General features: G+C 54.0%; 1 protein-coding gene across 4 annotated transcripts in view; it reads right to left on the bottom strand.

Annotated features, from left to right (window-relative positions):
- SLC43A2 (solute carrier family 43 member 2) overlaps positions 1 to 24,588 on the bottom strand; it is a 38,052-nt gene that overhangs the window by 10,369 nt on the left and 3,095 nt on the right. For all 4 annotated transcript variants that reach the window (XM_041001637.1, XM_041001638.1, XM_041001639.1 and 1 more), the window contains 7 exons: positions 19,789 to 20,002; positions 17,644 to 17,699; positions 15,864 to 15,940; positions 3,780 to 3,872; positions 2,498 to 2,631; positions 2,211 to 2,413; positions 1,836 to 1,982 (listed from right to left, as the gene is read on the bottom strand). In XM_041001637.1, coding sequence (XP_040857571.1) covers positions 1,836 to 1,982; positions 2,211 to 2,413; positions 2,498 to 2,631; positions 3,780 to 3,872; positions 15,864 to 15,940; positions 17,644 to 17,699; positions 19,789 to 20,002 — 924 coding nt within the window. The remainder of the gene's footprint in view (positions 1 to 1,835; positions 1,983 to 2,210; positions 2,414 to 2,497; positions 2,632 to 3,779; positions 3,873 to 15,863; positions 15,941 to 17,643; positions 17,700 to 19,788; positions 20,003 to 24,588) is intronic.

The following is a 24,588-nucleotide window of genomic DNA, read 5'->3' as shown; positions in this document are numbered from 1 at the left end:
GAGAAGTGGCCATGTTATTGTGCAGAGATGGCGAAGTGGGTGTGAGCCTGGGGCCCAGCACCTATGTTTGCATCCAAACCCTGCTCTGGGAGCAGAGGTGAGGCCAGTAGGGCTGGGCTGTCTGAGGCCCTGTTGACATCCTCCTGCTTGCCGGCGGCCCAGAACTGTGCAGCTGGTGAATCAGTGACTGGTGTTGGCCTGGCCCCAGGCCGTGGCAGTGGCATGTTGCCTGCAGAAGATCTGGCCGGGGCAGAGTCCCCACTCTCAGGAGGTGTCGCCCTCCCCCCAGTGCTGCACACTCATTTCAGCAAATCTTTCCTAGTGGCAATCTCACATGTGCATGAGACGCAAGGACAAGGAGTCTGCCTAGGACACCTGGGCCACCAGAGCTGTGCCCTTCCTCCACCCATGACCCCATCATGCAGGGCCCAGCCAGGCACTGGTCCACTGACCACGGGTCACGGGAGCAGCAGGGGAAAACCAGCCCTCTTCTTGCCACAGCACAAAACTTCCTGGCCTCGTTTCCTCTACTTCTCGAAGCTGACTCTGAATACAGGAAGGCACTGACAAACGGTCCTCTTGGACAGCAAGATTTCTGAGACTTGTAGTAAAATAGCACAGCTCTGGGGCAAGAGGGGCACCTTCAGGAGTAACGGGGACGGGGGCGGCCCCCAGCCACCTGGGGCTAAGTGGCTTCAACAAGGGGAGTTGACATAGGCTAGGCCAGCTCTCTCCACAGGATGCCCCACAGATCTGAGAGCCCCCAAAAAAGGGGGTCCTTCTAGCAGAAACTTGGGGGGATGCTGCTGGTCTAAACAAAGCTAATGGTGTGGGCAGTGGCATTTGGCACAGTGGCTAGGCTGCCACGTGGGACAACAGCATGTCTTATCAGAGGGTTCAAGTCCCTGTTCCAAGTTCAAGTACCCACTCCACAACTGAGCAGCTTCCTGCTTCTGCACACCCTGGGAAGCAGCAGGTGACGGCTCAAGTGCATGAGAGGCCTGGATCGAGTCCCTGGCTCCAGGCCATAGCCTGCCTGGTCCAACCCCAGCATCTGGGGACTGAACCAGCACATGCAAGATCTTCCTCTCTCTCTCTCAGTGGTGTTTTTCTCCACAGGAACCCACAGCAGCAGGCTTCTCAACCTCATGCCCCTACCAGCCCCATCTTTGTAGTAGAACCTATGTGACCTGGTCCTTTAGGGAAAGCTGGCTGTCTCACCCCATGGAACAGCTGACATCTGATCCCTCCCCGGGTCAAGCTAGTGAGCAGCTCCAGAGCAGCTGCTCTGCAGCGGAACCAACGGTGGGAGGGAACAGCCCAGTGTTCATCCCGCTTGCGGTTGACTAACGCTGACTCAGCCTGGGCCCAGGGAAGCAGACTTTCCCTGTGGGTGCCCTCAGCTATCGGCCTCCTGTGTTGTTTGGGGAAAGCGTGTGTGGGTTATCAGCTCAGCTGCCCGGAGTCAGCAAGCCTCAGCTGGCCCACACTCCTGGGAGCCTCCAGCTCTCCCTGCTTCAATGGAACATGAGGACGCAGGGACGCCCAGGGCCCAGAGGACTCTGCAGGGCTCCTGTTAGTAGACACGTCTACCACCCCCTCCAGAGCTGGAAGATGCACATGGAGCTATTTCAGTCCTTCCCTGCCTCCTACACGGGGACACCCTGATGCGGACACGAAAGGACAGGCGGGGCTGGCAGTGACGAAACCTCCCTGATGAACAAAGAGTGCCTGGCACACTGCTGCTATCAGCCTGGAAGGCTGGCGTAGCTCCCACCCAGCGGCCAGCAGCGCCCTCCTTTGGAGCCATGCCCCGAGGCCCAGGGCCCACCTACCTGTCTTCTGGTCGCCACTGACCAGGAACTCGAGGATGCTGTTCATAGCCCCCATGTAGAATATGAGGCGCAGCTGCGTGACACACATGGTTACCAGGCTGAGCAGCAGGATTGGGCTGAACACGCTGTGCATGAACGAGGGGGCCGCTGTGGGGGAGAAGGTGGGTGCTCAGGGCCAGGTCCACTGCCACCTGCCATCCAAGGGCATGGGCGGCTGATAGGCAGGTGCTGGAGGACAGATTCCCCTTAACCCCTTTGGGCCTGGTCGCCTCCCCTTCCGGGTGGAGATGCAGGAAGATGATGCCCCCAGAGCCTCAGCTGACTCTTGCAGACACCAACAGAGCCCCAGAAGGCAGCAGCTGCAAGGGTGGGTACCTGTGGCATCCGGCTTGCACTTCACCTCCAGGTCGACAGTAGACAGGCACAGCTTGTGGCCCTCCTGCAGGGCCGCCTGCTCCTTGGCGCTCCTCATGGAGCTGCCTACACTTAGCCGGCGCCCCACCGTGGTCACCTGCTTATAGAACTGCTTCCCTGTGATCTTGTGGTCAAAGCCCAGCCAGCTGAACTTGATCTTCACCCTGCAAGCCACAGAAGAACAGGCACTAGCCCCGCCTGGGACCCTGGCTGCAGTGTGGACGGGGTAGGACAGCGTGTCTACTTACGAGTAGTCCATGTCCTCCGGACCAGGGAAAGGCTCCAAAGGCCAGTTGAAGAAGCAGTTCAGGAACACCAGCCCAGAACACGCAGCCCAGACCACCAGGATGAGGATGAATGAAACTCCGGAGTCATAGATGAGCTGACGGCACCATGGGGCAGGGTCGGGAGGAAGGGTAGAGTTAGCAGAAGTAGGCAGCAAGCCGAGGGGCAACCTGGCGGTCCTTCACCCTGAGCTGCACAAAGAGGTACAGGCCTGGCAGCCCATCTGCTTGGTCACCAAACACCCTGCATGGCATTAGTTGCAGCTCGTCCGCACCTGCCAGCTACCTGCCTGGCACAATAGTAATCTCTATGCCTTTTGCCAGGATCAAACGTCACCACCTTGCAGAGGCTAACCATGGCTGTCACGACTTTGTCTCTTGGTGCCTAGTGGCTAGGCTGGGCAGATCCCGAGCCTCATGACTCATCTGCTTGTCTGTTGTTTCTCTAGCACAATAAGGGCAGGCACCTGCCAGCCTTGCCCACCTGGAGGGATATGGAGCGCCTTCAAAAAGTTCATGGAAATGCATCTGATGTAAAAACTATGAGTGGACTTCAAAATCATTTTATGTCAAAATAAACTTCTCTTTTTCACTCCACTTTCCTACAAACTGAGGTCTCCCCATGTCTGGTAGGTGTTGAAAATACCCCTGAGGAAGAAATAGGATGTGTCTCCCTTTGCTCTTCGTGAAAGAAGCTATCCCTGGACTGTGTGCTCCGGTGCGGGGAGCACAGGGCGAGGGACTATGGAGGTGTGGCCTTAGTGCAGCCCCCGTGTGGGCCTGGTGGGCAGGAGCGAGACCAGACCTCCACCTCTCCTCACTGGTACCCTCCCCTGCACTCACACCCCCAAGGGAAGGGTTTGGACCTGGGGCTGCTGCTGGGGGAGGGGGCGCTGCCAGCAAGGGAAACATCTGCACCCACTTGGCTGAAGGCAGAGCTCTTGTGCTGGGGAGCAGCAGCCAGACAACAACAGGCTTGGGGGCGGGGTGAGCATGAGCGTTGGCCAGACACAGCTCCCCCACCTCCGCCCTGGCCTGTGGGCAGGAACACCTGCAGCAAGGAACTCACCCGTTTTTTCTGGGCTGCTGCCGGTGATGCCCAGGTGCATCCTGTCCAGGTGGGCGTGACACAGAAGCCCCTCCAACCCCTGGGGTGACTAGTTACTTCTCTGTGCTGAGGGGCTGAGATAGCCTGTTGAGGGCCTCTGCTCAGCCAAATGTGTCAAAGGCACGTGCACACGCTTACCTTGATCCCTGGGAAGGTGACGGCCGAGGAGGCGTAGGAGCCTATCATCAGGGCAATAAAGGTGGAGCGAAGGTCACCGAACATGTTGGGCAGCTGGAGAACGAGAAGGAGAGACCTCAGTGGAGAGAGTACAGGCGCCCTGGGCACTAACTGCTCAAAGAAGTTTTGCCTGCCTGGGTTAAGGCTGATGAGCGGGGCCGGGGACAATGAAGGAAGGCATGGTGCTGGCCTTTGTGGGGGGGTGAGCGTCCCAGCTCTTCTCTCTGCAAGCCTCCCCTGGGAGGCAAGCCAGTGGCATGAGGAGCCGCAGGCACCCTTCAGACAGAGGAGACCGGTGACGTCCAACTGGGGTTAAGTGTGTCGATTTACAAACAACAAAAGCAATGGTGTCCCCAGGGGAGCAGGCGCTGGCAGAGCTGCTCTGGGTTGAGAGTGACCAGGTCACTAGAAGGTGCTGATCAGAACCCTGCAGCCCCCTGAGGGCTGTGGAGGGGCCAGTCTGGGATACCTGCTCCCAGATTCCCAAGGACAAGGAGGGGATTTTCTTCCCACCTGGAAAGGGCACAGGCTCTGCTCCCAGTGAGGTCACCCTCAGAGGCTCACATCTGCCAACGCTGGTACAGAGTGAGAGGGGCCCCACGGGCGCCACGTCGAGGCTGACTCCTCAGTGACTCCAAAGAAATCCAGGCCTGGCCAGATCTCTCACTATGAGAGAGTCTCGTAGTAGGCTGGGAAAGGTACTGGCAACAATCAGATATGGACGCTGATGTATACAGGGTTTCTATTTGGGGTGACATAACTGATTGCCGAGACGCCTGCACTATTCTGCAGACAGACTGAAGCTGCTTTGGAATCCTGGGATTAGTTAGGCATGTGGAGGAGGGTGTTTGGCACAGGGTTAGGTTGCCTCTTGGGCTGCCGGGGTCACATATCTGAGTTCTGGCTACTCTACTTCCTATCCAGCTTCCTGCTAATGCCTGCCCTGGGAGGCAGGCGCCAAGGGTTCAAGTACCTGGGTCCCTGCCACCCCCTTGTCAGACCTGGTCTGAGACCATGGCTCTTGGCTTCAGCCTGGCCCAGCTCTGGCTTTTGCATACTTTGGGGGAGGGAATCAGCAGGTGGAAGATTCCTGGCTGGCTGTTTTTACCTTTCTCCATCCTTCAAAATAACTAATGTAAAGGGAATATGAACAAATCCACAGTGTGCGAGCCACTGGCATAAGGATAGGGGTCGTCAACAGGCTCCCCTCAAAACGTGCAAACACACAAAGGGCTCTTTTTTAACTGCCTGAGTATAGCAGGCCTCTTCGATTTCTCAGGGAAGGACAGAGGGGACCCAGGGTCATTCAGAAATTCCTTCCAGAAGGAGACAAAGGAAATGCGATGTGTTCCTGTGTGCCTGGCACACCCAGGTTAGCACTGACAGTGCCCGGTTCTCCTCCTGTGCACCTGCCTCCCCAGTGTGCAGACTCAGGACATGCCACTCAGCTATGTGGGCTGCTCCCTGCTGGTGACTCCAGCTAAGCAGCCTTATTGTAGAGGAGACGCCTCTGTGGCCATATCCACGCCAAGAACTGACCAATTAGCTCAACATTCTGTGGAAGAAGGGAAGCCAGCGGGGGCGGGGGAAGAAAGCCGTTAGAGAAGGCTTACAGCCCAGGCTGCGGAGCAGTACACACTGAAGCCAGGTAAACACGCAGTTGCTGCAGCCAACCCTGGGCACAAAGAGGGTCTGGAACTTCTCAACAGGACTAAGGAATGCTCCAGAAAAGAGGACAGCATGGAAGCAAGCCCCTTCCTTTGCTTTAACCCTGTCCCAGGCTAAAGGCCAGACAGGACCCACCCGGCCTCCCAGCACAATATCAAGAATGCTCCATCCTTGAAGGTCCTAGAATGAGACCCTGGCCCTTAGGTAAGGATAAGGACAGAAGCCTTCCAGATCTGCCGGAGGGCCTGCCTCTCCCTGCCTGCAACATTCTTATCAACATCAAAAAAAAAAAATTCTCTCCAACAGGGAAGAACAGAGCCTCAGGATGGCCACATCACACAGCCTTCCCGCCAGCACCTGCATCTCCTGTGCATTCCCCCGCATTGGTAGTGGTATTTCCCTGTCATAAAAATACCTGGGACAAAAGTACAAAGTAAAAGTCGCCCTTACACAGCCATTCCAATACATTAAAGGGAACTTCTTTCCTTTTTTTAAAGTTTTATCTATTCGAAAGGTAAACACATATTAATCGTCCATCTGCAGGTTAACTCCCCAAATGTCCACAACAGTTGGGGCTGGGCTGGGCTGAAACCAGGAGCCAAGAACTCAATCCAGGCCTCTCATGCACTTGCGCCATCCCCTGTGTGGGCAGCAGGGACCCAAGCCCTTGAGTCCTCATCTGCTGCCTCCCAGGGTGCACAGCAACAGAAGATGGATTGGAAGCAGAAACGAGACACAAGCCACTTTCACATGATATGCAAGTGACCCAGGCAGAGGCTCAGCTGGCTGCCCCACAGTGCCTTCCCCTCGCTGTAACACTTTTTCTATACATATCTATAGTTCTTCAACATATTTGGGACCACATTGTTTTATGAAACTTTTTCATTTAATGTGATATTTGTCTTCCAATATTATTTTTTTCTTCTTCAACATATTTATCATGAATGCCCCATATCTTGTTTGCTGGATAGTTGTATCATTTTTTTTTTCCTGATATGGACCTCAAGTCCTTTAACATCTATGATACATAACAATCCAATGAATATTTCTGAGTATAAACTTATGTCGACATTATTATTATTTCCTTAAGATAAATTTCCAGAATCAAAATAGGCAAAAGGCAAGACAAGGGCAGGTGTTTGGCCAGCAGGCAACCTGCATTCCACAAATGGGTCTTACCAGCCCTGGCCAGTCACATGGGCCTTTGGGGAGGTTGAACTAGCAAATGGATGATCAATCTCTTTCTCACTTCCCCTCCCTCTCTTACTCTGCCTTTCAACTAAATAAACCAGTTTTTTTTTTAAAAAAATGTTAGGACCCGGCGCAGTGGCCTAGCAGCTGAAGTCCTCACCTAGCATGCACCAGGATCCCATATAGGCGTCAGTTCTAATCCCGGCAGCACTAGTTCCCATCCAGCTCCCTGTTTGTGGCCTGAGAAAGCAGTTAAGGACAGCCCAAAGCCTTGGGACCCTGCACCCGTGTGGGAGACCCGGAAGAGCTCCTAACTCCTGGCTTTGGATCAGCGCAGCTCCAGCTCCAGCTGTTGCGGCCGCTTGAGGAGTGGATCATCCGACAGAAGATCTTCCTCTCTGTCTCTCCTCTTATCTGTGTATCTGCCTTTCCCATAAAAAATAAATAAATCTTAAAAAAAAAGGTTTCAAGGATATTGACTAGGAGTTGGTAAAACCTGAAGTTGCAAGATAGGTACACGGAATCCAGTATATTAGTCTAATACCAAATATGTTCAAAATGTTTTCCATAATTAAAAAAAAAAGAAATTGAATGGTTATTTATATTCCTCATTGGTCCTTTTTTCTTTGGGAATACTACTTCTAAACTGATTTTGTAAAGACATTAGTAATTTGTGTATATATTTCAAGTATGCGTTCCACATTTGTCATTTAACTTCTTGGTTCAAGGTGGTTTTGGTCGTTTGTTTTGTTTTTGGCCAACAGACATCTTCACACGGGCAGTCAGGTTGTGGAGAGCATTCAGCCTTGGTGTCAGATGAACCCTGAAAAGCAGTGACACCTGACAGCAGTCAGCACGTGGTCACAGAACAACAGGAGACGATGGGGCTTCCCTGTAGACACTGGCTATTTGTTTTGATGATAATACTAATTTTCATCTCTTCCTCCTAAAGCCACCATGCCTACCAGAGACTTCGTGCACTGCGGGAGCCTAGGAGCGGCCTGGGCAGGTTTCCCTCACTATGTGACAGGGCACACAGCAACAGCAGCCACTGCTAACACCTGCGCTATGTAGTATCTTTCACCTTTTTTTTTTTTTTTAAATAAGCCAGAGTTACAGAGAGTAAAGATAGAAAGAATGTCCATCTGCTGGCTCACTCTCCAAATGGTCACAATGACCAGAGCTGGGCCAATCCAAGGCCAGGAGCCAGAAGCTTCCTTCAGGTCTCCCAAGTGAGTGCAGGGTCCCAAGGCTTTGGGCCATCCTCTGCTTCTTTCCCAGGCACAGGAACAGAGAACTAGAAGGGAAGTGGAGTAGCCAGGACTTCAACCGGCATCCATATGAGATGTTGGCGCTATAGGTGGAGGATTAGCCTACTACCATATGGCTCTGGCCCTTTTTTAACATTTTAAATATCTATTTATTTGAAAGGCAGAGAGAGACCGTCTATCTGCTCTGCTCTTTCCAAATCCATATACAACAGCCAAACTGGGTCAGGAAGTCGGAAGGCAGAATCTCAGTCTCAGTAAGTGCCGGGGGCTCAGTCACTTGAGCCATCTCCAGTTACCTCCAAGGTGAGCCTCAGCAGGAGGCGGGGCTGGCATCGGAGCTGGGTCTGGGACACAGGCACTCTCAGGTGGGATGCAGGTGTCCCAGGTGGTATCTTAGCCACTGGGCCAAACAGTCACCCTACACATTATCTCTAAAATACTCAAAGCAATCACAAAAGATAGAGATCACTTACCCTCATGTCATGAATACAAAACTCCAGAGTCTCTCAGAGGAAGGCAAGGCTCAAGTGTAAGTCAAGTCAAGGTGACACGCAGGGCCACCAGGCCACACGGCCTCTGGGGATGCTGCTGTGGCACTGTCTGCTGTCCACACCAGGGCAGTTCAGTCCAGGCACCAGGGCAGTTCCTTATTAAGTATCCAGTTGCTCTCCCTACCAGATGTCTAATATCTCCCTTCAGAGGTCAGACCCACCTGTCCTTGGTAGTCCTTGGCTGACCTCCTCACAGGCCAAAGTCACATCACTCAGTCAATCTGCATTTGCCCCTATCTCTTCTGAGGGGGCCGGTCACCCCTCTGGCACCCTCTTTGTGTCGCCTCTTCCGTGTCTCACTGGCCTCTAAGGGTTGCTCAGTGGCCGTGCTCACAGACGCTGGCCAAAGGCTGAGCACAGACACCTCCTATAGCCGCAAGGGCTAGGAAAGGAGGACCTAGCCCTGCTGTCAAGAGGGAGCTGGCACCGAGCTGCAGTGGCAATGCCAGGGGAAACATGGGCAGAGGCTGTTTGCTGACTCAGAGCGGATCTTGCAGGTGGGGCTTGCAGACCCCTCTCCCAGCTCTTGGGGACCTCCCACAGCCGCCCAATGCCTGAAGTGGGCTCTGCAGGGCAAGCCCGCCCTTCCAGCCTGGCCTCCCTTCCCCCGGGGAAGGGTCATGACTCATTTGCTCGGTCCCTCCACTGCACTATAAACAGCCGGTTGGTGTGACCTTCCCACAGACGAAAACAGCAGCTGCAGGCGGCTCCTCCCCTGCAGCCTAGCCACAGAACCGGGTCGCTGGACAAGAGTGCCCTCAGGTCACCACCTCAGGATGAATAGGATGGGACCGCCTCTAAGCTGCCCAAGGCTGTGTGCTTCTGCCAGGGTAGGCCGGGAGGCTGTGGGCAAAGGCATGGCCAGAGACCCACCATGCAGCATCCCTGGCAGTGACTTCACAAATTCATGCCCCACGGAATCCACCAGCCCTCAGGGCATATACCCTAGCTTGGGGGAGATGCCACCTGGGCAGTCTGGGTGGGACTAGCACTACACCCCCAGTGCAGTATGCAGAAGTGGCTGGAGTGACACACTCGAGTGATGGATGACCCATGCAGGCCAAGATCCAGGTGCTAACCTGGATGAGTGCACTCAGCAAAGCTAGGCTGTTGCTTAACCCAACCAGCGGGGAAACAGAACAGAAGGTCCCTGTGGTCACCTTTCCGCCTCACTGCCAAAGCAGTGGGGAGGGGGCTGTGCCTGCCGTTGCCACCTCCCTCACCCTGGCAGCTCGGTCAGGCCCCGCCAATGCCCTCACTGCACTTTCTGTCCACCCTTGAAGATTGATGAGGCGGAACCCTCTGATGGGCAAATTCCTCCCAAGCCAATGGCAATCAGCTGATAGCTCCAGGCTCCCAGGCCCAGGACGGACACCAGGAAAGCAAAGACATGGTCAGCCGTGGAATTGGAGTCCTGCTCATGTGGGATCCTGTGTGGGCTGTGGATGGGGACTGCTGAGTGGGCATGAGTCCCCTTCCACAGGAGGCTGAGGGCAGCCCTGCCCCCTTCTCTTACACTCAGCAATGACTCCCTGTTGAAGAATTGAAGACCAGTCTTCAAGTCTGGAGAGGAATCCTTTCACATGTACCAGCATTCCCTAATCCCCCGGTTGTGGGGACCCCGCCCCCTGACAGGGGTCAGGGCAACTCAACTGGAAAAGCCAGGGTCACAGTTTTGGCCACATTTGCTCCCAGCTCTAAGCAACCCAGGGCTCAGATCGCAGCGTGGCCACCCGGAGACGCCAGCTCAGCCAGCAGCCGGTGTTTGCGCTCAGGGTGCTGAAGCGAGTTAAAGGGCTAGACAAACGCACAGCATTGAGCAAACAGATCAGTGTGTGCGGCCAGATGTCACAGGGGTGAGACTGTGGCTCCACACCACAGTGGGGGGCCTGGCGCCTGCCCTGCACAACTCTACCTGCTGGCCTGGGCCCTGGGCTGCAGGGACCTGGGAGAGCCAGCGCTGGCTGTCAGGCAGTCCCTCTAGCATGAGACCTTCTCTTGCCCCTCTGGGTCTCCACTTCAGAGGAAAGAAGCATACAAACCCCTCAGATTCGGAAAGAGCTGAGATCCACCTCCCCTGTGCTCCATGGAACCAGAGCATGTTGCTAGCTCGGGGGGATCCCCTCTCTGCCAAGGGGGTGACAGCACCCAGTCTCTGTCTTTACTTATCACGATGGCCCGGGCAACATAAAAGCCTTCTGGACCCAGAAAGTTCCCAAGTTCCGGTTTCCCATGGCAACATGTTCACCCAGATTCCCAGGTGGTAATGGAATCATTTGATTTAGGAAGCTCCTAAAAAGCAAACCTGAAGGCCCTGATGCCCCACACAAACCGAAGGTGCCACTGTGCTTTCAGCTGAGTGTCCCTGGGCACTCATCCCTGGGGCTCTGTTTTTTAAAGGCTTGGGCTGGGCCGGAAGTGGATCCAGCTCTGCTCAGCAGAAGCTCCAGCCAGCCTGAGGCCATTGCCCAAGAGCACCGAGCCTGGCCCTGCTGACCAGTTTCTGGTTCCCCTCCCAGCATCTGTTCTCAGAAGAGCCCTCACTGGAGGCCTGGCAGGACAGGAGGATGTCCTAGGGTTTCCCTCCAGGCAGCAGCAGGAAGGGGCTGGGAAAGGAATGACCTGGAAAGTGCTTAGATGGCAGTGGGGACAATGAGGGAGTGAGCAGGTGCGTGTCAGTCCCAGTCCTTGCACAGGAAGTGACTGACAGCTTCTTAGAGCCCAGACAGAAGGCCAGCCAACTTTTTCCATAAAGGGCCAGAGGCTGTATAGTAAATACTGCAGGCCACATGGTCTTTGGTCATAGCTACCACAGACAACACGTGAGCAGTTAGGCAAGGCTGTGTTCTGGCAACATATTGTTTACAAGGACAACCAGTGGTCTGAACGTGGCTTGGGAGTGGCAATTCGCTGCCTCCTGCTCCAAATCCCACAGGAGGGACCTCAAGGATAAGCCCCAGGCCTCCCTGAAAAGGTCCCCTATGACCCACGTTCTCCTGCCCCTTCTCCATCCAGCCCACATGGCCTTCCATCTCCCAGTGGGAGAACCAGGAATTACGGACAGCAGTGCACCTGCCGCCATGGGTGACAGAGACCTAGGGGAAGGTGACAAAAGCAGGGCTCCTCTCCCACCAGAGACATGCACTTGAACTACACATACCAGGGGACTTTGAAAAGCTCACAAAAATATGTAATTAAGGTGTTTGTCTTGAGGCAAAAGCACTGTGAAATTCACGCACAGCTATTTCATAATGGGTATTTTTCAGAAATTTCTTAAGTATCCTACACATACATCATTGTTTTTTCACGATGTCTTTTTACTACTATTTTATATTTTTTTTCCAGCATTTTATTAAATTCACTTCAAACGAATACAAACAATTTCAAGGTGGCACACAGCCCTGCTGAAGGTAGAGTCATGAACCCTCCTGGATCACAAAGTGCCCCAAAAATTATAGGGTAAATTTCCTGCTTATTCAGAAAGTGAGCTAGCCACTTTATACTTGAAAGAATTTTTACAAATCACTTTTTAAAAGAGATAAAGGATTAAAAAAATAGACAAATGACAAAAAGAAGCAACTCACAGAAGAAATATGAATAACCAGGCCCGGCGGCATGGCCTAGCGACTAAAGTCCTCGCCCTGAACGCGCTAGGATCTCATATGGACGCCAGTTCTAATCCCGGCAGCCCTGCTTCTCATCCAGCTCCCTGCTTGTCACCTGGGAAAGCAGTCGAGGACGGCCCAAAGCCTTGGGACCCTGCACCGGAGTGGGAGACCTGGAGGAGGTTCCTGGCTCCTGGCTTCGAACAGGCGCAGCACCGGCCGTTGCGCTCACTTGGTTAGTGAATCATCGGAAGGAAGATCTTCCTCTCTGTCTCTCCGATCTTCCTCTCTGTCTCTCCTCCTATCTGTATATCTGACTTTCCAATAAAAATAAATAAAATTCTTTAAAAAAAAAGAAATATGAATAAACAAGGAGATGAAAAGATGTTCCCTGTCGCTGATGCGTAAAAGAATGTTCAAGATATTGCAGCTGGTTCTGTGGCGTAGCTGGTAAAGCATCCCATACAAGTTTGTGTACTGGTTGCTCCACTTTCAACCCAGCTCGATGTTACTGGCCTTGGAAAAACAGCGGAGGATGGACCGAGTGCTGAGGTCCTAGATGGGAAACCCAGACGCAGCTGCTAGCTCCTGGTTTCACTTTAATTCAGTCCTGGCCATTGAGGTCACCTGGGGGAGTGCACCCCGGTATAGATGGAAGATCTGTCTCTCCTCTCTGTAGCTTTGACTTTCAAACAAAAATATACACCTTATAATAATAATAACAGTGTCTCATTTTTCACCAGATCAAATGTTCAAAGGATGCATGTGGGACACTGGAAGAGCATGTTGGTCACATTGGAGCAGCGTATGAGCTTTCCAGAAGGCCTTGTGACAGCATACAGTACATTTCAACTGTGCTGATCCTGTGGCCCACAGTTCCACTTCCAGGAATTTACTGCACAGCAGTGCAGACACAAGGAGACGTGCTTCAGCAGCATTCATAAACTGGAGAAATTGGAAGCCAACCAGAATGTCCATTAGTAGGAAGTTGGTTGAATAAATTATGGTGCATCTATATGCCAGACTAATATGCAATGCTTAACAACCAGGCAGCTCGTGAGAGTCTTTGAAAACAAGGCAACTCTCTAAGTACAAACAGGAAAAGGTGCAAAAGATACATTAAGTGAAAAGGCAAGTTTTAACAGTTCAAAAGAAAAAGAAAAAGAAAAAGAGATTTAAAAAATGTTGAAAGGACATATTCCAAATTGATTAAGGTACTGTTACATAACTTTATAATCCATAATCTTTATTTCTGAAATTTTAAATTTTAAATTTTTCAAGTGAAATCATTTTAATTTCACAATCATAAAAAAATGAAAAGAGACAAAGAACCACTATGGCCTGTTAGTCTCTGCCGAGTTCAGGTTCAAGGCTTTCTTTCTTTCTTTTATTTTTTTTTAAAGATTTATTTATTTTTATTGGAAAGTTAGACATACAGAGAGGATGAGAGACAGAGAGGAATATCTTCCATCCAATGGTTCACTCCCCAAGTGGCCACAATGGCTGGAGCTGAGCCAATCCGAAGCCAGGAGTAAGGAGATTCTTCCAGGTCTCCCATGCAGGCGCAGGGTCCTCAACTGCTTTCCCAGGCCACAAACAGGGAGCTGAATGGGAAGCAGGGCTGCCGGGATTAGAACTGGCACCCATATGGGATCGCGGGTGTGCAAGGAGAGGACTTTAACCACTACTCTATCACGAGGGTCCTCAAGGCTTTTTTAAGGGGCCCCACAGCAGGGTGCTTTCCCCCATCTGTTTCATACTTCACCATGACAAAGCACCTTTTTGCATTTCAGACCATAAGCTCCTATCTAGAGCAGCAGATGCTATAGCATAGCAGGTTAACCTGCCTTTTGGGACTCCTCACACAGGAATGCCAGTTCAAGTGGCTCCTCCACTTCTGATCCAGTTTCTTGGTGGTGCATGCTGGGATGGAGCAGATGATGGCTCAGTGTTTGGGCCCTGCCACTCATGCAAGAAGCCTAGATGGATTCTGGAATCCTGTCTCAGGCCTGGTCCAAGACATTAAGACCCAGAGGAAACTCGTGGCTCCTGATCAGCCCAGCTCCAGCCATCGCAGCCATCAGCCATCTGGGGAGTGACCCAGCAGATGGAGGATCTCTCTCTGTCTCTCCTTTCCTATAACAGAGGCCCAGTGTGACCAGTGTGTTGGGAAATGCCAAGTTTGCATTATTTACCTTGGTGATAGTCAGCAGTTCTCATGTTCTCCAAGAACAAAGAGAACCACGATTCCTGTTTCACAACTTACTCCCTCACTGAAATTTGTGCATTTCTGACAGTGTAAACATCTCTTTCAATTTCAACATCTGCTTGCCGCTGCAGACATGAGAGGAGGAAGACACCCATTTTCCCTTTCCATTGACCCGGCTGAACATGGACTCACAATGCCCCAAGGAGCACAGTACTCAGTTCAGGGCTGCGCACACCCCCGCAAACCCACAGCTGCCCACACAGCTCTTCTCACCCACATACACAACGAACCTTCCACGTTCACGGGTCCAGACTCAGTTGATCCTTCCCATAAGGCAGGGCACATGCAGGGGGATTTGAAAAGCACTGGGCCAGGCCTGGCTTCCTGCTCATGAAGATGCTGGCATCACCCCCAGCAGCCTGCAAGAGGACCAAAGTCCCAAGGGTCCAGAGAGTCAAAGGAGGGCCTCTGAGCAGGCCAGGAGTCCTCAGCAGGGTGAGAATTCAGAAACCACAGCACACCATGGATGACAGACGCAGGTGCTGCCTTAAACACTGAGCAAGGGGAAAGCTTCCCTTGTCTAACACTGGGCACCTTTCTTACTTCTTACCCAACAGCCACCTCTGAGTAGCACCTTGGCAGACAGCAACCTTCCTCTCTCCTCTCTTGGGAAGCTCTCTGTGTCCCTCCTCTGACCTGACTGCTCTCAAGCAGCGCCTGCCTTCAGCCTCCCCATTGCAAGAAGCAGCATATCACAGGGCCAGTGGTGTGGCACTGCAGGGTAAGCCACAGCCTGTGCCGCAGGCATGGTGTATCAGAGTACGAGTTCAAGTCTCAGTTGCTCTGCTTCCAGGCCAGCTCCCTGCCAACACACCTGGGAGAGCAGCATGTGAAGATCCAAGTGTTTGAGCCCCTGCCATCTTCAGGGTGGACACGAATGAAGCCCTAGGCTACTGGCTTTGGCACAGCCCCAGCTTTAGTGGCCATTTGGGGAATGAACCAGTGGATGAAAGACCTTAGTTTCTCTCTCTTTCAAAAACACATTTTTTTTTAAAGAAGGCAGCACATTTTGTGGCATCCCAGAGCTCTAGGAGGGGTGGGGCTCACCATCCCAAGGAGACATTGCAGGCCTTGCCCTGCAGGCTGTGTGTGTCCTGCATGTGGCAGCCGAGAAGGGGACAGCACATGGCCCCCCCAGGCCACAAGGGATGCAGGCTCAGCTGAGGGAGGCCGCTTTTCAGTTTGCTCTGTTGGAGACTGTGGTGACAGCTGCCCCAAAAAAGGAGAACAGAGAATGGGCAGTGCCTTTCTTTGTTCTCCTGGCTGCTGTCTCCCCAGGGTGCAGGACAAAAACCAGAAGGCAGGGGACGAGCCTACTGCCGCCTGCAGGACCTGGTGGCAGAGGCTGTAATTGGCTCTGCTTCCAGGCCCCTTCTCCACGCTGCCTGAGATGTCCTGGCACACGTGATGAGGGGAACACAAGGAAAAGGAAGCTGGTGAAAGCAGCTCATACAGCAGAGATCTTAAAAAACACACAAATCGCTGCTTACCGTCAGTGAGGTGAAGGTCATGCACATCCCGCCAAAGCCGTTCAGAGCCAGGGCGATGAAGATGAGCACTGACAGCGCTGCAGGGAAACACCCAGAGAGCTCAGACGCCTAGGACCACAGCCGAGCTCCCACAAGGAAGGTGAGGCCCAGCAGCCTGAACCAGCACCAGGCCATTAAGGTCACTGATGGGCACCTGGGGCCCAGGGACCCTCCCTTCACTCCCCACCTCGCGCCTCCTGTACGGAGCTCTGGCTCCTGCAAAAGTACACCCTCACCACTCATCCTTTTCCCATCTCCTTTGGCAGCAAGGGGCCTAAAGAAGCTGCTTAACTGAAACCAAACAGATCCCCCCAAATTAGCGGAGGACCTAGCTCCTGCCCCTTGAAGGGGGGGAACTGGCGAGACAGGTGGCTTAGCTCAGGGGCCTGGCTGAGCCCCTCCCTCCAGGTATACAGGTATCTCCCTCCTGCGTGCCAGGAGAGCCTTCCTAACAGGGGTGGGGGAAAGCCAGGGATGGGAGGAGAAGGTTGGTGAGAGGAGCCTCCTGGAGTCCCAGCCAGTTCATTCCCATATCTCCCTCTCAACAGAGACCCTGCCTGGCTTCCGTTTTATATGACAATCAGACTGCATTATAAGCTGGCACTAGAAAAGTCAGTGGATCAGCATGGCTGAGACTTTGATGAAACTAATTAGTCTGTTCTCAGACTTTGAAGCAGGGCCTGGCACGGCGCCGTGGCCTAGTGGCTAACGTACTAGCCTTGAACATGCTGGGATCACATATGGGTGCCTATTCTAATCCCAGCAGTCCCACTTCCCATCCAGCTCCCTGCTTGTGACCTGGGAAAGCTGTCAAGGACACCCCCAAAGCATTGGGACCCTGCGTCGTGTGGGAGACCCGGAAGAGGATCTGGGCTGCTGCTGGCTTCGGATCTGCGCAGCTCCAGCCGTTGTGGCCACTTGGGGAGTGAACCATCAGATGGAAGATATTCCTCTCTGTCTCTCCTCCTTTCTGTATATGCCTGACTTTGCAATAAAAATAAATAAATCTTAAAAAAAAAAAAAAAGACTTTGAAGCCGAGGCCAGTGCTATAACATAACAAGTGAAGCCTTTGCCTATGATGCTGGTATCCCATGAGTGTTCTGGTTCAAGTCCCAACTATATCAATTCCCATCCAGTTCCCTGCTTATGCATCTAGCAAAGCAGCAAAGGATGGCCCAGGAGCTTGGGCTCGTGCACCCACATGGGAGACCCAGAATAAGCTCCCAGCTTTGAACTGGCCCAGCCCTGTCTGGCAGTTGTGGCCATTTGGAAAGTGAACCGGTGGGTGGAAGATCTATCTCCCTGTGTCCTCTCCTTCCCTCTAACTCTGCCTCTCAAATAAAAACCTGTTTCAAAAAAATAAGTTCTTGCAGCAGCTGCATCTGGACAGGGCTAAGGAGCAGTGGCACTCCAGGTCCTGGCCTTCTATGCCCCCAGAGGACCACGGCCTACAGGTGGTCTGGCTTGTAGGACTTGTCACTCAGCCAGCCTGAGTGAAGCTGCCAGGGGCTGATGGGGTGTGCCAACAAGATGGGAGCTTCACATACAGTGGGGACTCTCCTCAAACTTCTGTTGAGGGCAATAGCTCTCAGAACCAGACACTCACCTGAGACAGGCAAATGAGTAAAGACCTAACAGGGGCCCCTTCAAATAGAGCAGTATCCAGGAACAGATGTGTCTGGGAGCCCCTCTGGGTGCCCTCTCCCCAGCCCTGCCCGGAGGAGGAAGAAGCATACTTACAGTCTGGGTTACTGGCTCCATACGCAATCAGCAAGCAGGAGACTGCAAAGCAGGCGCTAAAACCAAGCAGGGGCCACATTAAAAACTGCGTCACATCACTGGATCTCACTACTGCTGCTAACACTGCAGGGTAATTAGCATGTATCAGAAGCTTCAAGAACATTACAGTTTAACAGTTCTAAGGAGAGTAACTGGCTCTCTTTTTCTGATGATGAAATAAATCTCATTTTTAAAAAGTATATACAAGGCCCGGTACGGTAGCCTAGTGGCTTAAGTCCTCGCTTTGCATACACCGGGATCCCACATAGGCACCAGTTCGGATCCCAGCTGCTCTGCTTTCCATCCAGCTCCATGCTTGTGGCCTGGGAAAGCAGCAGAGGACAGCCTAAGGACGGACCCTGCACCCACGTGGAAGGTCCTGGCTCCAGGCTTTGGATCAGCTCAGCTCTGACCATTGCAGCTACTTGAGGAGTGGACCATCGGATGGAAGATCTTCTGCTCTGTCTCTCCTTCCCTCTGTAAATCTGACTTTCCAATAAAAAGAAATAAATCTAAAAAAAAAAAAAAAGCGAATACAAAGGGTTGGCATTGTAGCATGGCAGGTTAGGCTACTGCCTGCAACATCAGAACCCCTGTGAATGCCAGTTTGAGTCCTGGCTGCTTCATTTCCAATTCTGCTTTCTGCTAGGGCACCTGGGAGAGCAACAGAAGATAATTCAAGTGCTTGGGTCCCTGCCACCCAGGTAGGCGACCAGGTGGCGTTCTGGCTCCTGGCTCCAGCCTGGGCTATTGGGGCTGTGTGAAGAGTGATAAAAGAATCTCTTTCTCTGCTGCTCCCTCTCTCTGTGTCATCTTGCCTTTCAAAAAAAGAAACACAAAACTCATCTCTCTTAGGTTTCCTATTTAGCATGCAGCTTTACTGGGAATCTAGCCCAACAGACAGCTCCTGTACACACAATGTTGCGCTGCTCTGCTCCCCGGGAATGCAGCAGGCCAAGGGTCTGAGGCCTCAGGATCCCGTGCCCACTCGGCGAGGCATACATAGAGCCCCAGAAGGCAGTGGAAGTCGAATGGCACATCCCCAAACTCCACCCTCTGCTTGATTTTGTCCTAGGAGTCACCGTCTTTTCTATTGCAACAAACGCATGGACAGGCCCTCTGCTGACTCCCTCCAGGCCTCCCCCATTGCAAACCACTGCCTTGTAAGGCTGGCAGGGAGGCCCCTGGCCTGGGAGAGCCAGACTGGCAACCTGGAGCTGCACAGACCAGACATGCATACACACACACACACACACACACACACACACACACACACACACACACACCAGGAGCTGCACGTCTGGAACTTTGTTCATACTGTTTCATCTCATCCATTTTAATCCATTTGTGTGGGGGGGGAGATGAGGGTTTTCAAACTATCCATGGAAACTCCACACTCCAATAAGACTATGCACAGATTTCAAAATTTTTAAACCAAAACAAACTTTGATTTGATTTCCCACTAGCTTTGAAGTATGTTCATACCCCAAAGCACACAGGACGTTAACAATGGCACACAGTGGGGTGGGTGCTTGGCCTAGTAGGGAAGACACCAGTGCAGATGGTCCAATGCCAAGTTCTGCCTCCTGACTCCAGCTTCTTGCTAGATCCCCAAGAAGCAGTTCAAGGGCTTGGGTTCCTGTCACCCACACGGAAAGCCTCCAGTCAGCTCCCAGCTCCTGCCTTTGGCTCTGTCCCAGCCCTTACTACAGCCACTACAGGATCTGGGAAGTGAATATGAGAATGCACTATCTCTATGGCACTTTGCTTCTTTCTGTCTATCTCTCACACACACACGCACACACATATATTTAAGACTTTATTTGAAAGGCAGAGTTCTGAGGGGAGAGCTTCCAACCACTGGTTCACTGCCCAAATGGTCACAATGCCTAGGATTGGGCCAAGCCAAAGCAGCAACACAACCTATTACATCACAGTGCCACCCACTGCTTTGGTGGCAGATAGGACAAAGACCTGCCTCCTCGTAATGCAGATTTAAGGAGTGCCACAGTACACCTGATGGCAGAAACCAGGCTCTCCAACAGGGATCCAATTAGGGATCCAGCTGCGCAGCCCCCACCACCACCTCCAGGAAATCCCACTGACCTGCCCAGCAGCCTGAGCTTCCTTGGTCCATACTTGTCCATGACGATGCCCAGGGGCAAGGTGATGGCACTGAGCAGGAAGGAGCCCACGGTGAAGGCCAAATTTAGAATCTCGTCCTGGGCCTTGCAGCTGAGCCAGCCGTTCACCCAGCTCACCTCCTCGTGCTCGGGCACTGCGGTGCCCTCCACCGTGGCATTGGAGATGGAGATGTTCTCTGGATACACAGGGAGGGAAATCAGACCCAGGATCACAGAAGGGACTCCCAGCAATCCCAAAGGAAGGAACACATTCAGTCACCTGTGGGTACCTGAGGGCTCCGGCAGCCCCACTGCAGGCTTTGGCCCAGGTCCCCTGGAGTCCCAGCGCAGAGATTCTTAGCTCTTGTGGGGGTCACAAACCTCTGGAGAACCCCACGAGGAAAGCTACACTCCTGCTTGCACCCCAAGTTGGGATCCCTGTGCTATACCTGGCTGGGCGCAGGGGACCCTGACTGCGGCACCCCAGACCAGCTATAACACTCTGGGCAGCTGCGTCCACACTGCTGGCCTCCTTGCACTGTCCTGGCTCTCCTCAGTGGCAGCAAGGAGACCACAGTGGGGGCCTCCATGCCTCCTCCCCCAGACCAAGCCACTGGCCACCCTCCCCTGCTGCTTCTGTAGTAGCAACTGCCAGCTGTGCTACATCCCAGAACCCTTCAGTTTCTTAAAAAATCATTCAAAGTTATTTGCTTTCAACTGTTGAAATGCCCCTTCCTTAAGTTTCTCTCCCCAGGTTCTCTGTGACCACGCCCATTAGACCATGCTGGGTGCTGAGCTGCCACACCTGCTGGGCAGGCACCGCCCCAGGAAGTAAGTGGAGCTCCTCAGGGCCCATTTGGAGTTCACCCAGCACCAGAACCACCCAAATAGGCAGGAAAAGCTCTATGGCAGCCGTGGGCGGGAGACTGAGTTTGGCTGAGGCCCTCTCGCTGGCTGCAGCTGCTAGTTAAGAGCTGCTGACTAATCCTGCAGCGACAGACTTTGATTAGAAGCGACTTAGGCAAGGAAGTGCTTCTCCCCTGATAACGGCCTGCCTGGTGATTGCAGCCGTGTGGCGCCAGGGCTGTAAAGCTCAAGTCTGTGGAGGCTTGCCGAGGCTGCTCCTGCTGTTCCAAGGTCATTGGGAAGAATGCCCTCAGGGTGATTCATTCCGTGTGCCAGCCTCTGCCCAACAGGCCCTGCTGGAGGCATGCTGATGGAGAGTGCAGTGCCAGGAGCTGGCCTCTGGTTTCAACTCTGCTTCCTCCACTTCCCTCAGGGATCACCTTGGCAAAATGACTTCTTGCTTACTCTCAGTTTCGTTATCTGTAAAATGGATGTAGTAACATCTACCTCCTAGAGTTGGAGGTGAGAAAGTCCATGTCACACTCTGGGGCTCACACAGAGCTGGAAAGGGCTAGACAGTAGTTCAAAGTCGCTGCTGTTATTACTGCTGTAGGAGGGGTGGTGTCCTTGGATTGGGGGAACAGTGCTGTGTCGGCAGAGCGAGGCCAGGATGTGCCACTGGACACCTGTGTGTGGTGCAGGTCTGGTTCCCCATGGGCTGGGGTCCAGCAGAGCTAGGGCTGTGTCCTGGTCACAGCTGTCTGTGTCCCTGTACCTCACCCAGGCCTGGCCCCCAGAGGCTGTTGACAAACACATGAGAACAACGGAACCAGATCAGCTTGGCCCAAAGCACCCAGAAAAAGAAAAAACAAGCAGATCCACGCAGGGTAACTGCCCACGGCCAGAGAAATAAGACCCAGCCAGGCAGGCCCCTGTCCCCACTGCTTTCTCTGGTTTCCTCAAGGGGCCCCACCACATGGGTGGTCCAGGGTCACTGGTACCCACCAGTACGCATTGTGGGACATCCCAGGCACCACCTGGGTGAGCAGGCCTAAGCCATGGAAAGCTCCAGGTGAGTGCTGGATGCCCACTCTGCCTGCTGCCTCAGGAACTATCCCAGGAGCGGGACAGGGCCTCCACACAGACACAGCCATTTCTAGATCACTGGGCAGACAGGAGCCACACAGCACAGAGGCCACAGGGAGTCAGGTGGCAAGGGCGCCCTGGGCCCTGCAGTGCCGGCAGGTGGGACTTGAGTGTGGGCATGCAGGCTGCACACCCAGCTATTGCTGAAGCAGACCCTGCCGCTGGGGAATGGACGAGGAGCAGAGCAGGGAGGCTACAGGGGTGGTGGGAGCCACCAGGGCCACTGCCATGTTCCTCCAGGGAGAAACCAGCACTAGAGAGTCTCAAATCCTGCCTTTTCTCGGGATGAAACCAGATGAAATGTTAGGGCACTGTATCCCTGACATCCCTGAGGCTGAGGTGCAAGGTCTTACACTGCTGAGCCATCACTTCACCTTTGTCATCTGGCTGGGGGTGGGTGATGAGGAGAGTAAGAGGGACTTCCGAGGAAAGGTCATGGTCAAGGGTCAAGTTGGGTGAGATCTGTCCTACCCTCCCCTTTCCTTATTCTCCCTAGAACCACTCCACACGGGAGCAGGGACTGACCCACACGCCTCCCACCTTAGACAAATCCCCGCCAGCAGCCCTCTGCTCCCACCTGTAGGCATTCACTTCCAGGAGCAGACAACCCAGCACTGAGCGAAGGGGGAGGCAGGGGTGAATATCCAGGGAGCAACCTGAGAGCCCTGGCTCCTGGAGCGAGCTCTCCCTTGGCTGGGCCCCAAAGCTGTGTTGGCAGTAAATAGCCCCATGGACACACACTGTCCTAACTGATGCCCAAACAGTCCCACACAGGCCTCCACCTGGCCGTGTGGGCAAGAGAGAAACAAACAGATAAGTGTACCCAGGCAGTGCCAAGCCACCAGGGGACCCCTTGTTCCTGGCCTAGGACTCAGCACTCCCTCCTACTCCCCAACCCCCGCCTGGCTACTCACCTGCACCTGTTTATTAAACAGATGCCTCCGCAGCAGGCACCCAGGATAGCCCAGCCCGGCCCGGCCCAGCCCAGCCCCGGGGGAAGGTGGCCTGAGAGGAGGAATTGGGCGGCCAGAGTGTGCTGAGAACAGCCTGCTCGGGCGCCCCAGGCTGGGGGAGAAAGGACAATGCTTCCCACTGTTCACCCAGCTTCAGGAGGCTCCCAAACAAGCCCTCACAGAAAGAGCAGGCGAGAAGGAGGTACTGCCAGCTCTGGCTCCTCCGGGCCTCCCTCTCTCAAACAGGGGCTTCCCTTGCCCCAGGGAAGCCAAGCGGGTGGGGAGCGTCTAGGACAGCCAGTGGGGGGGGGGCTGAGTCGCAAGCAGCCCCCTCCTCTGTCCAACTGTCCCCTCCTCTGCAGGCTGTGTGCGATCCCCCCTCCCCAGCCTGGCCTGCTGATGGTACCTGCCCCCCCACCCCACCCTGTCTTTCAAATCCTTGGTCTATCCGGCAACAGGAAGCAGCATCTCAAGCCAGCAAGAAAGATGTAGGTGAGAGGTCAGCGCAGACACATAGCAAACAGGAGGCAAGACACACACACACACACTCTGGGAGTGCCCAGGTTCTCAGTGTGGGCACAGCAGCCCAGCTAGTGTTGGCAGGGGGCCTGTGGGAGGTTGATTCTGGTGTCACTTAGTGCCCTCCCACTCTACACCACGATCCATGTGAGCATACAGGAGGGGTGGAGCAGGTGAGCGGCTGGCACCCCACTCACAGATGGTACATGGGAAGCTGACCAGCAGGCTGTGTGCAGGTGGCAGTGGTGGTGCATGATGGGAGGCAGGCCGCGTTTCACACAGAAGGGGCTTTGAAGGGCTGCCACATCGTGCCGTGGCTTCAGCACTGCCTGGTGAGAACCGGGCTGCCCCAGCACCGCATCTCACCACAAGGTCCCCCAAGGCCACCCTAAACCACACAGGACACCAAGATGGCAGCAGAGCCAAGAGGCCAAGGGATGGGGGCAGGGACCTCGGGCCATGAACCAAGAAGGAGGTAGGAGGGGTAGCTGAGGCCCCACGCTCCTCATGCCATCTCCCCAGGACCAAAGGCACGAGCCCTCAGAGGCTCCCAACTGACACGTGCAGCGTGACGGTGATGCTGCCAAGCTCCAGCCTGTTGGGGTGGAGGGTACCCAGAAAGAAGGGCCTAGCAGTGTCCATGTGCAGGGATGGCAGTCCCTCTGCCCCAGCTTCCAGCTCAGCGTAAGGCTGAGAGGCTGACAGAGGCCCTGACTGCCACCCGCACAGGGCGGCCCACCCACCACCAGCAAGGGGCCAGTCTCCAGAACTACTGAGTCTTTAACAGGGGATGCACATCCTCTGCCTCCAGGGTTCCCCTCCACCCCATCCTCGCTGCCAGCACCTCCAGGGCCACAAGTCTCCGTGGGATTCTCTGCCCACCCGCTCCCTCTACCAGCTCCAGGCTTCTGTCTACATGTCAGGGAGGCAAGCCCACCCCACTGCCTGTGGCATGGCCCCTGGCACCCTGCCCTCAGGACCTCCCCTGGAGATGGCAGAGGTCTACCTAGAGGGCCTAGTTTGCGCTGCCCAGTCTGTCCAGCAGGCTGGAGGAAGAACCAAGAAGCCCAGGGAGTATAATCCCTCCTAACGTCACAGCGGCCCACTTGGTGACAGAGGAGTCGGGTGTGAGGTCACAGTGGCTGTCCTCGAGGCCAAAAGGACACAGGTTGGGAGTTCAGTCCATCCCCTCTGCACACCAGAGGTGCATGTGCAAGAGCCAGCACCTGCTGGGCATCACCCAGAGCTTGTCAAATGCCAGGCCTCAGCCCCTGTCCCTCTCCAATATTCTGGTAGGGAAAGGCAAAACAAGCTGAGGG

Source organism: Ochotona curzoniae, unplaced genomic scaffold (genome assembly GCF_017591425.1).
Source record: "Ochotona curzoniae isolate NIBS_2020 unplaced genomic scaffold, NIBS_Ocur_1.0 scaffold_2453, whole genome shotgun sequence".
In the NCBI taxonomy this organism is placed as follows: Eukaryota; Metazoa; Chordata; class Mammalia; order Lagomorpha; family Ochotonidae; genus Ochotona; species Ochotona curzoniae.
Note: the sequence above shows the minus strand (reverse complement) of the source record. Positions and strands in the feature narration are given on the sequence as shown.